This window comes from Notothenia coriiceps, unplaced genomic scaffold (assembly GCF_000735185.1).
Source record: "Notothenia coriiceps isolate Sejong01 unplaced genomic scaffold, NC01 NC01_scaffold00021980, whole genome shotgun sequence".
Classification (NCBI taxonomy): Eukaryota; Metazoa; Chordata; class Actinopteri; order Perciformes; family Nototheniidae; genus Notothenia; species Notothenia coriiceps.
This window is the reverse complement of record NW_011354681.1, coordinates 83,413-97,829: the sequence shown is the minus strand read 5'-3', so window position 1 is coordinate 97,829 and position 14,417 is coordinate 83,413. Positions and strand designations below refer to the sequence as shown.

The 14,417-nt window shown below is 40.6% G+C and overlaps 1 protein-coding gene across 1 annotated transcript in view; it reads left to right on the top strand.

The window, feature by feature from the left end:
* Positions 1 to 2,455: 2,455 nt before the first annotated feature.
* Positions 2,456 to 14,417, top strand: part of LOC104953554 (zinc finger protein ZFPM2-like) — a gene marked incomplete at its 3' end in the record, with an annotated part of 77,878 nt that continues 65,916 nt past the window's right edge. Inside the window, exon 1 of the mRNA XM_010780500.1 lies at positions 2,456 to 2,766. Within this exon, the coding sequence (XP_010778802.1) occupies positions 2,727 to 2,766 (40 nt within the window). The remainder of the gene's footprint in view (positions 2,767 to 14,417) is intronic.

The following is a 14,417-nucleotide window of genomic DNA, read 5'->3' as shown; positions in this document are numbered from 1 at the left end:
GAGAAGAACCTCGCTGCAGTCTCAGAGGATTTAGGAGTGGCGTTAAATTAATCTTCAGCTGGCAATTTGACTCTCCCTCTCTCTCTGTGTTGTTGCTCTTACCACAAATCATTATTGATTTTGGTGCTGGGTTCCCTAAATTGGCCAGTAAATGCTATTTAAGGATGTCATTTTCAAGGATGTGTAAGGCAGTTTAGTCATTTAAATTTACTACTTTTTGATTTGTGGATTTTTTTGGACTAGTTTGACAGAAAAGTTAAAAAAATAAACCTTTTTTAATTGTCTTATTCTCACATTTATCACTATTTGTCTATCAATACATCCTTCCTGTCATCCTCGGGTCCGTTTTGACCCATTTCTAAATGTTTTTCTGTCAGAATTAAGGTGTGATTTAATCTTGGTGCCACAAAAACAACTTGAATTATTTCATACTTCACTACTTACATTGAAATATGTTTTATTCATCGTGTTTTATTTAAATGTATAGCATCTGGTATTGTAATGTGCTGCCATTAAAATTTGAAATGGTTTCAAAATAGAATCCTGACTAAACTTTGAGATACATACATCAAAATATGTTCCTCTGATCTTAACTGCAGTCAAAATAATATTTTTTTGGTGCACTTTTTTACCTCAAAATAGGTTTTCATTCTGTATAAATGGGGTTTATTGACCATACATGATAAGATAAATAAAACATGTGTTAATACGTTGGAATAAAGCTGGCTTAAAAAAGAGTAACACAGATTTGGTGATGATTTATGACAAAGCTGAGATATGAAATGATTCACTGTCCCATGACATCACTTGTGTTTGGATCCTGACCAAAGCTGTATGTGGAGAATAAAGAAAAAACTTCAGCCACAGGAGGCTGAAGTGGAGAGGGGGGGTTGGGGGGTGCAGGAAGAGACAAACCAAGGAGGCTCGCGAGACAGATGCTCTCCTCAAGGTGAACCGTCGCTGACCCGTCTGCCACATAAATTATTCTGTAGTTTCAGACTCCATTCCAAAGTTGTGGAATTGGGTTACAAGATCATTTCACAGGCCACTTGCTTGTCTTCCTTGGCAGTCCAACTGGCTAATTGAAGAGAGTGATTTCCAGTTTGGGCAACTATTCAGAACATGGCAGTCAAAATCTGAATGATTTCAAGCCTCTCCTTTCCTCTCTCTCTCTCCTGCTTTAAATAATCCGAATATTTTTCTCTGTCCATAGGCAAGCTAATTGTAGGCAATGATATGATTGACAGTTTATCAAATATTCATGAATAAACAAGGCATTAACAAGCTGTAAATCCACTGAATAAATTTGACAGCAAGTGTACAAATGTTTTGGTATAAATATTGAGGTAAGATGTTTTAAGTAACTCCAAATGTGGACACACTACTTTTGCTGCTCAAAATGTGGAATTCCCTACAGTACATAGGCCTACAGAACTCATTCACTCAACATCATGTTACACTCAAATTGAAATAGCGTTTAAAGACAGCTCAGATATGAATGATCTAGTGTTTCTTGTTTTATGGTGCTTAATTTAATTGTTTTATGTGTGTTTTTGTGTTGTATTCTGAATTTGTGTGTTTTTGGTACGTATTAATATTATTGAGATTGTGTTTTATACTGTATTTTCAGTTTTTTAACTGAGTTTTATTGATTAAGGCCCATATAGGGGATTGTAAATTAGCTTATGTTGTAAATCCTGCCGTGTGTTGCATTGGTTTGTACATACATTTCCTTAAAAATAATAAATAAACAAAAGTACAAAAAATGCACCAGTCTTTTATAAACTTGCTGTGTGTGCTATACAAATATTAGATTGTAAGTTACTTGTTTCAGTTTTTGGCCAAGAGGTCAAATAACTTGGGTCATGGGATCTCAAGCCAGATCAGAGTGCATTATGGGGGAATGAGTGGCCAGGCTGCATCTGAGCTATTCCTGGAGTATTCAGCCATTAAAGGTTCAGATTTGCTGCTGATAGAACCACATTCTGTATTAAATTATCCCATAAACACCTGCTTTGTCGCATAATTGGTAAAATATTAATGTTAAATTAATCATATTGATGATTTTAAACCTACTAATGAGAGGTGTGAGAAAATGTTTACCCGAGAAAAGGCATCTTAAAATATGATGTTTTTATTGTGACTGCGATGGCTCATGTTGATCCCGGGCTGGAGCTCAGTGTGTCTCCATCTCCGTTTATATTTTCCCCAAAACACGCGCGCTAATTAAGACCGACGCTAATTAATAGGTGGGAAGTTTAAAGTAATTGTGGATCAAGTGAAGTTCACCGAGCTGCGGCTACGGTACCCGGGGAGGAACAAACCTTATCTTCAAACAAAAGCGCGAAATGCTTTCACCTCCCCAGTCAGTCCGTGCGGATCGCGGCGAAGCGCAGCCTCATCACGGAGCACGGTGCTGAGAAAGAGTGAGAGAGGGAGAGAGCAATAGAGATAGAGCAAAGGAGGGTGTGTATTCGTGTGTGTGTGTGTGTGTGTGTGTGAGGGAGAGAAAGCCACAGCCAGAGCCAGAGAAACGAGAAAGATAAAGGAAAGACAGACGGAACGATAGACTTGTGCGTAAAAAAAGTACCGGTGCCCCCCTTCTTCTTCTTTTTCTTTCTCAATTTACCATCAGACAAAAACCCAAAACCGGCTGCTTGGATGAACCAGAACCTATCGATCTGTCAGTACTACACCTGGATTCACTGACCAGCCGCACAGCAGGCATGTCCCGAAGGAAGCAGAGCAACCCCAGGCAGATCAGACGTAAGTTTATTTTGTCCTTTATTTCATTTTTTTTGAGCCGCTGCTCCGCTTCTCCGAGCTTTCCCAGAGTTTGCGGGGTTTTGTGGTGATAGTGACCGCAGAGGAGCTGATTCAGCAGCCCCTCATGTGTTGCCTGTCACGGTCCAGCTCCGTCCCTCTGCAGATAGGTTTGTGTTTCAAAAAGATGATTTACAATCCAAATCCCACCGTGCTGCCGGAGGAAAAGTTTCCAAGTTGTAGCAAAATCAAGTTTATTTGTTGTCCGTTTGATCGGACTATTGTAGTTTTCATCCAAAATTGTCTATCAGCTACTTTGACTCTTTAATCACCATTCTTAATTCCAGGCCTTATTACATCCTGGAAGTGTACCACGTTATTGCTTTAAAAGGCCGATTTGCTTTTGAATTGCATTGCTATGAAATGTTTTATTTGTAGACACACTCGTGTCACACACACTCCATCATGTTGTTTACTTGCACATGGTGTCTTTGCATGAATACGTGTGCACACACTGCTATACAAACTCCACAGTAAAGCCTTTTTAAATATTAATCTTTATTGGCTGTAGCTTAGTATGGCAGTCAAAGTGTAGCACTAGCAAGGTATGAAATATTATAATTTCAATTCAACTGAACTCTATAATTGCAACTGAACTCTATAATTGCTCTTAACAGCACGTTTTATTCTGATTCTGATTTACACATATTTAATATTGTAAATGTAGTTTAAATGAAACCTTGAATTAGGGGGAATATTGTTTTGAATGCTGTGAATATTAATACAGTAAAACATTATGGTGCAAATAAAACAAAAAGTGTGTCACTTTCACATTTCTGAATTATTGTCAACATATTTTATATTTTTAATAAGAACTTTTCATCATTTTATTGATTTTAAAGGGCCTGTAGAGCATCCTTAAATACGTAGTGATTGTTACACACACACACCCACACATACCCAAACACACTCCAGCAGACATCAGAGTGTGTGTACAGTGTGTGTGTGTGTGTGTGTGTGTGTGTGTGGGGGGGGTGTGTGTGTGTGTGTGTGTGTCTGCCGTTACTCCTGTCTGCTGCTGCCTGCTGTCCTGCCTAAAAAGCAGAATGGTTACTTTGGGATCAAAATATCAAATATTTAACCACTTCCACTGATTTGTGTCGCGCCCAGGATACTGTGTATCTGCATCGAGATATTAGGGAGAATTCAGAACTAAGGCAACATTTGTATGTGTGTGTCTGTGTATGGGTGTGTGTGTTTGCATGTGTGTGTGAGGTCACATGCATGCATTCATGAGGGCATGTGCATGTTAGTATACAAATCTGTTTTAATACATTTGTGTGTGAACGATTCTGCGACACATGACATTTGTGTGTCGTGGTGTTTTGTTCTAATTATTATGGTTTCACTTTTGAAATATTTTTGGGGATAACATTTTTTAAGTTTTTAGGGCAATATGGTTTGGAATTTATAATTTGTTGTTGCCTTTCTGGTAACACAATTAGGATTTATGAGTGTTTCAAATTGTTTTTCAACAGTATCTATTATTTATAAATATTCAATTCTAAGATAATCCAATTTAGCATTGTATTTATTAATATTATGTGAAAACGTTTTGCACTTATTTCTCATACAGTTAGAACACTTTGATTGCCATAAACTCTATATGGAAAAATATTTTTTTCAGAATCATCCTTTTTTATTAATTATCTTTGAGTTTGTACTTATGTATTTGTTGGCATCCACCACAAACCTGCAACCACTTTAAGTCAACAAAGAAGCATGACGACGTATGACGTGATTGGCCCACTCATCTCTGGACCAATCCCATCGTAGCATCCAAATTTTGTCGTCGAGCAAAAAGAGCGTCTAACGTTTGTGTGGTGCTTCGTGACCTGGCCTTGTGTGAATTAGTATGTCATGTGTAAGATCTTGTTAATATGGAGCCGCTGTGCAGTGGTATAATCAAGATAGTTAGAAACAGAAAAGGTCACTTGGAGCCTAGATCCTCTCTCCTACCCCGGGAACTCTGGGAAAAAAAGGCAGGGGAGGCAGTGCACAGAAAGTCAGGCACAGACAGTCATTCTAAAGGACAAAAAGGTTGTTGGGCGCACTCCCACCCCCCCTCCTCCTGCATACATTGGACCGTTATCTAAAATTGTGATTTATGCAGTATTTTAATATTTTGCTTATTCTTTCCCCTTGGGTGCTCTCTGAGCGGTGATAAAAAGGCGATGCTGAAAGAGCACCATTAATTTGCTCCGATGACTGGGGCGATAAGGCCAGATAATGGGAAAGATAAGCAGGGAAGATATACCATCAGAAACCCGATTATTACCATTAAAATTCCAGCCCAGCAATCTGCAGCTGGCTGATAATTCCTTCTCCGTTTCCACCACTTTGGATGATAAGGCAAAAAATAGTCACTCAGTGCTCCTTGATTAGGCTGCCTGGATATCCCGATAATACAGTGATAAATTATGTATTTTCCCCCCTTGTTTTTCCCCCTGAAACATTACATCTGATTTTTTTATATAGATATAAATATATATTTCTGACCCCCTTTTCTGTGTAACCCCCCTCCTCCTTGTTGCTTTTCCAAGAAAGGAAAAAAAAGCCATACACTTTTATTGTAATAAGAGTTAGATAGAAAGAGCAGATAGTGGTTGGAGGTGTTTTGTGTGGGAGCACATATCAATGTTATCAGCTCATCTCGCAGGGCCAGCTGCTAGCTGCTGTTGTTTTTAGCCTTATCACCCTGTGCCAATATGCCAATAAATTGCCCAGATTGTTAGCTGTTCCAAGGCGGGTCAGTAGAATTTGACAGGAATGATGAAAATATCGCTGATGCTCTGCGGATTGCGATTAGCTGCTGTAATATGATGTGTGAATTCCACCAAGCTCCCTCTCTCCTCTATCCTCTCTTCTCACCCTCCCTCCTTCCCCTCCCTTCCACCCGCCCGCCCCCCACCTCTTCCCTCGGCCTCTCCCTGCTGCTGCTGCTGCTGCTGCTGGTGTCCATACTCTATTCGCACTGAGAGGAGAACATTTTGATGCTTAATAGGAAGGGAAGATATGAACATGGCTGAAATGAAACCAGGCCCCTCAGAGTAATTTTTCTGTAAAATTGCCCCCCAAAGTTTCGCGGCATAAAGGGGAATCTGGATGATGTAGGGAGCGTGCCTCCGCCAGTGTTTATGGGAACATATCGAAGCGGCCCTCTGAGGCCATGTGCGGACGTCTAATGTCAAATGTGCTTATTAAACTGACTTAGTGCTCTCCCCTTTACTGTTGTCTTCTCCGTATGGACCCTCTGAGAATTCATGTTGCTTCCTTTTCTTACTCCACTCTGTCCACCCACCATCAGGCAGCGTACTGTAGTGATTATGCTGCTCTGTTACTGTAAGTTCGAACAGCACCGGAGCGGCTAGTGCACAAGTCCCCTGAGCTCAGCACCGTGTCACACTGTCCAAATGACTTGTCCTCTCACGTGATAGAGATCTGTAATGCTGCTCCATTGCAGTTACACAAATGTTTTGTTTTGACCCATAATGACCTGTGGTTAAAGTTGGAACAGGGGCTAGGGATGCTTTGGTAAATATGACCTGTTTTGTGCATTGTTTTTATATATTCGATTGTTCGGCCTTTGATGGAAACGTTGCTAATTGTGAGAATTGATTAATAGTTAATTCACTTTTTTAGCATCTCAAACATTGAGATTACCTTCCTTTTTGTATTAATAGCATAATGGAATACATATATTTTTTATATTTTACTGTAAAAACAAAACATCAGCTTGGATCTTTTGAAACTGGACACTTTTCAAAAAATGTCTGGCATTTATGTAGAAAATTATCAAAAGTTTAATCGTTAAAAATATAAATACTAATTGCAGCCAATTATTTACTGCTCCTGTTTACACTGAGGTACCTTAAATAGAACACAACATACACACAACCCTCGGATTATTATAATTAGCCCCCCTGCTTTTCCCTGCTAGTCAGTTTAGAGCTGAATGACAGCCAAACAGCGTTCTCTGCGAGGAGCTAGAAGTCTGTTTTTTTTATCGTGGAGACCATTTTCTCCCATCTCCGCTCCACAGTTAATCTCTCCAACTCCTTAGCATAAGGCCACTTTATGTGATGTCAGCATACTGTTTACCATATCAGGTGACATTTCTATCTTTGAGGGGCATTTATCAGAGGCAGATTACAGTAGTAAGGGATAAGGGGAGTGTTTACTGAATTGTCTGCCAACATCCTGTATCTGAATTTGTGTGTGTTTGCTTGTGTATACATCGGTGCATGTACACTATGTGCAACGAGCATGTGCCTGTGTTTTTGAGCAGAGGGACCGGAGCTGCTAGATTTTTTTTTTTTCTCTCACAAACACAACTCCATTTTTTCCCCCCTCGTTACTACGACTTAGTGTTCTAATATAGGGAAAAGCGTGCTAATGCTGTGGAAGTCGTAGACGCCGTGCTTCACCCTTGGCCCGTGAACGCTGGCAACTCCGGCAGTCAGATGTTTTGGGGGTGTAAAATCAAAAAATGTTTGCATGCCAGCCTCGCTGTATATTTAAGGGTTTCTCTTTCATTGGGTGACAATCAGGGCTTGTCTCTTGTGTTTCTCTTGTTGATTTCTGTCAGAAGAAGAATGGTTGTTGAATGCCAACTTTCCCTCAAACATCTGTTCCCTGCCAATAACAGCTTGTGCCGTTGCCTCGTCTTAGCTGAAGGATCCCCAATTGCCTCCTCACTTTTGACACCGAACAACAATGCAGATGAATGCCGTCGTCGTCTTGTAATGTATTTTTTTTGCCATTGTGTCTACTTGTGGAGAAAGTATTCGCCGCGCTGCTGTTACTGCTTATGTCTCTGCAGCTATAGGGAGAGGAATGTATAGCAGTTGCTGCTTCCTTTGTTGCAAACAGAGCTGTGATGTGTGGATGAGCTGGATGGATTGACGGTGTGATCCTGTCGCTGCACTGCCTGGACAGCAGTGTGAAATGTGGGCAGGGTTGCAGCAAAGGTGGAGGTCACTTCCTCACGCCGTTTCCTCTTTATCTTCCTCTTTCCTGAATTCCACTGCTATTATTCCAATAACCGCCGCTGCAAGCATTGTGTTTTGATTCTGTCACAACCTGAAACAAAATGTTAATTTTAGCAATTTGTGCTAAACAAAAGCTAAATCTACTGTTGTGCATTTCCTCTTTGGTAGTACACTGGAAAAACTGAAATAGATCAAATGTGTTATGTCAACAAATGTTACATATGTTAGTTGTTTTTTGTTATAAGTTGAACCTTATTTTTTTTATTCAGACTTAATAATATTGCTTTCAACTAACCTAATACATTTATGTGAAATCTGTTGACATAATACGTTTAAATTAAAGTCAATGTTTCAGTTTCCTCAGTGTACGCCTCACTCCTTTGACCGTATTCCTCTCGGTTTATTTAGATTTTATATCAATGACGCCCATTGAGCCCCCAGGTAACAATTGACTTTCAGCCTGCTTTAAGTTAATAGCCTTGTCTCTTGGTTGTAGGGATCAATATAGGTATTAATTAATCACCATTATCAAGAGCGGGATCTGGTTCCATTTGTTGTTACATCAGCGAAATATCAATAGAGAAAGTGGACTCCCTGATCGTCATGGCAACTTCATCTCTTAGGTCAAAGAGAGTTTATCTTATCTTGCTGCCGAGAGTGGCAAACTGCTTAGGAATCTAGTTTAGACTCAAAGATCATTGATTTCAGCCTTTTTTTCACCCCCACCTCGTTGTTTCAGGAGAGACGGGGTGAAAAACAACAGAGAAAGGCAGCATTCTAATCACAACAGAGATGTAAGATTTAAATATTGATGTCCAAAGGCCATTGCAGCAGAGAGGGCCTCTGGTCTCGCTGTTGTTCAAGTACGTCCTTTTAAGATCCAGACAAAGCTTTGATTATCAGAGGTGTCACCGTGGAGTGCGTCTGTAGGCTGACAGTGAGGGGCTGCAGCCACAGAATGCTAACACGTCTACATCCTGGCATTCTGCAGGCCTCAGCTGCAGTGCATCCTGGTATCACTGTGTGTGGGGCGCAGGATATTATTGAGATGTGGTGATCTGAAAACACTGGCAACATTTTCTTTCATTATGCATCATCTTTAGGCACTTTATTCTTGTAGGTGATTATAGTCGTGCTTATTTTCACTAGTGTCGTTTTTGACCACTTTTCCAAAGATGGTTGAATTATTTATTTTTTTGAATCTTTATCTGCAAGGTAAGTACAGTTGCAACAAATTAGAAAAATAAGCACTTGTTTTTTTTAAATAATCTGTTTTTAGCATTAAAAGTAAAACCAAAGCAGTAATGTTGGATAATCAAGTAAGTACAAGCTTAAATAAAATACTCAAGTAAATGTACTTTTACAATTGCCTATAAGAGAACAAAAATATTGTATTTTTCGGGCATATTGTGAGTTATCTGAAATTCGGTAAATGTTTCACAGAGGCATTGCACTTTCATGTACATGAGCACTGCCTTGAATTGAGGAATTTGACTAATTAGTAGTGCATGTTGTTGTCTAAAGTGGAGGGAGGTCTGGTGTGAGGTGTTTGGGGGGGGGGTGGGCAGGGCCTGCCTGGGTGCTGCAGAATGCTCCTCAGGGTTGGAGCAAAGAGCAGGGGCACTGCCTGCTTCTTTTTTTTTTCTTCCTCCTTCTTGCCTCTGGGACACAATTGCCTCATTTAACATTCTCTATTTGGCCCCTGCCAAGAGGGGAAATAGCCAGGGTGAGTAAGAGGGGCCGCCACACATCATGAATTCTTCTTTCATTTCACTTGCACAGTCCCTTTTCACCTTGCTGATGCACATGGATCAGGAACGGAGATATTGCTCAATTAAGGGGATTTCTGAGGTTGCTCCTGAGGTATTGCAGTTATTTTTGTGCCATGCCGAGGTTTTGATGTATCATGGATATGGATATTGAGTTCATCACATTTGTGTGATGCTTTGACATCTCCATAGCCCAGTTCTGCAACTCGCCTTAGTCAAGAAATAAAGTCTGTCAGTCTCCCATTTCAAGGGATGTAAACAACTTTTATGTCCGTATTAAGATCCTTTTTGTCTATTTCAGTTTAATTAGCCACAGTTCATCAAAAATATTTTAAATGGGATTTGTCAAAATAGGGATTTGACTGAATCTTGGACGAGGGAACGGAAGAGACTCCTGGAAATGTGAGTCACGTTTTGCAGCGGGCATTGTCATCATTTTGTCAGCAATATACAGTCAAATCCTTAGCCAAGCCTTGAGTTTGACTTTAACCACATATATTGTTTCAGTAATTAAAGAATTTCATGATTTATTTTCTTCATAGATGATAAAGAAAGGGGCTGATTTGGAGAACACCATTTCCTGTGCTGGCGCTCAAGAAAGTGACCCTAATAGCTGTTCGGTGTAAATCTCCAGCTTGGCAGGAATTACCGAGGATATATTTTAGGTGGGGGTAACACCATGCACAACTTTGCATTGGGATGAAATGCAGCCGGCTCTATAGTTAAGGGATAGATGGATTAAGTAACAAGCTTTTCAGTTCAATTTGTACATCAGCATTTTCCGCCCGACGGACGCCACAAAACGCATCGCATCTTAAAGCCTCAGCGGAAAATCGCTAATGACAAAGCTTTGTAAACAGATAAACAATTTATGTCAAATATGCTGAAAATATAAAACAAACTTCAAAACATGTTAATACTTTAAAGAGGCTGTGTTTTTGATTTGCACCATTGCAAAGCTGCTAAAGCTGTTGACAGCACAGCTTACACATCATGTGATCAGAGGCCTATCTGCCTGCCTGTGATTAGCTACGGAGCACCGCTACTGAAATAGCCTTAATAGAGCCTTCTGCACACAAATAGCGATCGATTATTTACTGTAAATCATGCAAATCACATTAGATATTGGACATTGACGAAACAGAGTGACGTGTTGAAAAAGTGCACGTCTCCTGCTTCTTATTATTTCAAAGCCGGCTTTTGTGAAGTGACAGAGTAAACATCCGGAGAGAAATGCAGCCGCTATTATTTCAGAATCAGCCAATTTTCTCTCTCTGTGTATTTCAGAGAATGCTTATCTGGTAATTACTAAAAACTGTTGACATTGAGCAAGTGCTGTAGCCAACTAAAATGCCTTTTTGTCTTATGATATCAGATTGGATTTTTATCTGAGGTTCACGCAATCACGCATTCCTGAAAAGCAAAGATAACTGGCTCAAACTCCTTATTTCCACCATGAGTGCAGAATTAAGAGCCTCATTTTGAAAATAAATCCATTCATTACATCCTCTGTTCATTTCTGTTGGTGATAATATGTTCTTTCCTTCTGGTTCAGACTACAGAGTGAATCTCCAAGACATACATTTGACCATAATCAAGTTTTTTAAGCTTCAGAAACAGGATAACAACTGGGTCAGATGATAAGCCTGGGCAAAACAGGGAAAAAAAGCCTCCTGTGATAGACGAGGAGAAAATCTGATTGATTGATGTCTGCTGGCTCTGCCGCCATCACACGCCGCTTGACAGTTAGTTTGGGATCAGATGATTTCACTCTTCAGATTGGGGTTGAGGGGAAGCTAGGCAAATATGAAGGACACAAAGGTCAATGGCTTCTCTCCTCCTCTCTGTATCTATCTCTGCCTGCAATAGCTTGCTTTGACAAACTGTAATATGTTGCTAAGCTTTGTGGCAGCAGGACACATGGTCATAGTTTGTACTGTAATATCCTATTGCAGTAATCTCACAGGGAATGATTGAAAGTGCTGCAGGAATCTGGTACGAGCAGAGACCCGTTGACATCATCAGCTGCTGTGGACTGGCAGATGTCTCCTGACTTGTTTGAACTGAATTTTCCCATGGGATTGAATAAGTTAAACAACAGCTTTGACTCCGAGTGAATCTGTTATTGTAAGAAGGATCTGATAAGACGGCACCGTATTATGAGTTTGTGTAGCAAAGAGGCCAAAAATGGAATCTCCAGCGAGTGTCTCTCTGTGGTTTCGGAAAAAAAGACGAACATGGAACTGTGACAAAGGATGATTGGATGTATATTGTAAATAAACACCCAACTCTTTTGCCATTGCCTCTCGGTATCTGCGTAAAGACGTTCCATACAACATTTCATCTTCTCTCGCTGCTCAGATCCTGTATCGCTCAGATGAAGTGACAAGAGTTGCTCTCGGTTTGACCCTGTGTGGCAAAAATAACATTAACACTTGGATTAGGTTTAAGCTAAACAAACTCTAGGAAGATGTTTTTGGTAAGAAAAAGCTGCAATATTGTCATCATCATTTTGTACTTTTTTCTAAAGAGGCCTTATAATGCTTTTTGGGGCTTCCCCTTCCCTGTACTCTGTTGTATAGGTTTTTTGTGCATCCATTGGACTCCTTTGTTTTCTTCTGTAACATAGTGACATCACTATTTAACACTTCTTTTGGCTAGTGCTTCTGCTCCAACACATTGTACATGATAGGCTAATTGGGGACATCTCTAAGCGGTTGACCTACTGTATCACAACAGAGCCGGTCAGATGACCAATCAGAGCAGACTGGGCTCTGGTTTCAGACAGAGGGTGAAAAGAGGTGCTGCAGAACAGGCAGTATGAGAAGAATAAAGAGCTTTTTGAACATTAAAGAATGGAGACATGTCACAAAAAATAGAAATATGAACCTGGAAATGAGCATGATAGGGCCCCTTAAAGTAATAGTATACCTACTATTGGGAAAATTAAATTCCAATTTTTTTACTTTATTTAGACTACTTAAGATCTTGCTTTTAGATAAACTTAAGTATTCAAAAGTACATTTTGTTTTCTAATGTCCACCATTGTTGAATTGTTGTCACAATGCATTTGTGGACAGCTAATGAAAGCACCTTAGAACCAGTAGAATACATTAGTTTTAGATGATGCTACAAAGCCAATAGAAATGCCTCTGTTACTGTCCACCACTGCCTTTAGATATTGTTAGAAGCTGAAATTAAATAAGACGGGCCTTGGGTGCCCATTGTGATGTCTGTGATATTAAATCGAAGGCCTTGGTTCCTCCATCTCCAATAGACATGTCCATTAGCTTTGTATGGGGGACTGCTTTCAAGATCAAGGTCTCACTTGTAATGAAGTGCCTATGCAAATGCAAGTCAAATTCCACTATTGTGAATCACTTGTTTTAATCAAGTTTTTGCTGAAGGAAATGTAGCCTCCATTCAGAGCCACTAAACAATAAAAAAAGGATAATCCGAAGACAATCCCCATCCAAATGGAACCGGACATCATTTAGGGGAAGAGACAACAACTCTTTGTTTGTTTGAAGTGGCTGATATGACAACCTTCTTGTCAAAGACTCAGGGCGAATAAAAGGGATTTGTAATTACCATAATTATCTTTTATATGTTTTCACCTAATGATGTCCATTAAATGCCTGAGGCTTCATTTAGAGGCTGCCTCGCTGTAGGTTGGCATAGACTCATAATACAGCATGTTACATTTCACGGCACACCAGTAATGAACTTCTTTCATCAAAGATGTTTATCGCGCAGTGCTTCTGGGGGGAAAAGCCAATATACTTGAGCTTTTTGTTACAGTTGGATTATAACAATTCTCATAGTTCCCACTTATCTTTCAAATTTTCTCTACATGTGATATCAACCCAATTGGCTTCATGTCTAAACAGGATGGCTCTCTAATCTAGACCGCTGTTCGTTTCATGTAAAACATCTCATTTTGTGGCTTAGGCTGGTGGCTGTTTTATCGTTACATAATTCGCTGCCCTCGCCGTGATTTCTTTGTGGCAATTTATTTAAATTCCCCCATGTTTATATATTTCCTGTCTCCTTTCATTCAACATGATTGCCTTTCATAAGTTCAAAGACTCATCTTCAAGACTTTTGGTAACTTTCGCAGATAGGAATTCACAGTGGGGAGAAGGAGAGAGAGGAACAAAATAAGCTATTTTGTTGGAGAGCAGGAGAGGAGTGTTAGTGCATGTCCATCTCTGTCTCGAGGCCTAATCCAGAGGTTGAACTAACCCCCGATGAGAACGCAGATATAGCACTCTAACAGTCCACACCTCAGCAAGTAAGCATTGGTGAGATCATGCCTGAGTACGTGTGCTGTTCTGCTGCCGCGCTAAGGCCCCTCAGTCCTGCATGTGGCTCTGCTCCTGTGGTTGCTTTGGTCTTTGTCCGCCACCTATCAGCATATCAGCAGTGTCTCTGAAGCCCAGTTGTATAATGCACCATTTATGGCTTTGTGGAGGGAGATGGCGGTCGGGCGGCGGAATAGCTCCAGGCCTTCCCCTCAGTGAGTGGATTAGCGGCGGCCTGCTTTAGCACACACTGCCGCGGTGTGAAATCGGCCCCGCTTCGGCGCCGGCGATGAGTCTCCCTCTCTCTCCCTTTTCTCTCCCTTTTTCTCTCTCTCTGTTTCCTCACCTCCATGCAAAGCCTCTCCCGGCCATCTGTGAAATGTGGAAACTCTGTGTCTAAGTTGAGTTCAGATCCCATCCCCTCCGTCAAGCTGAGGCCAGGAAGCAAATGGGCAGGCAGTCGGTGGAGGAAGGGAGGAGGGAAGAGAGGAGTAGGGTGGCGGTGGTGGCGGTGGTGGTGGTGGTGGTGT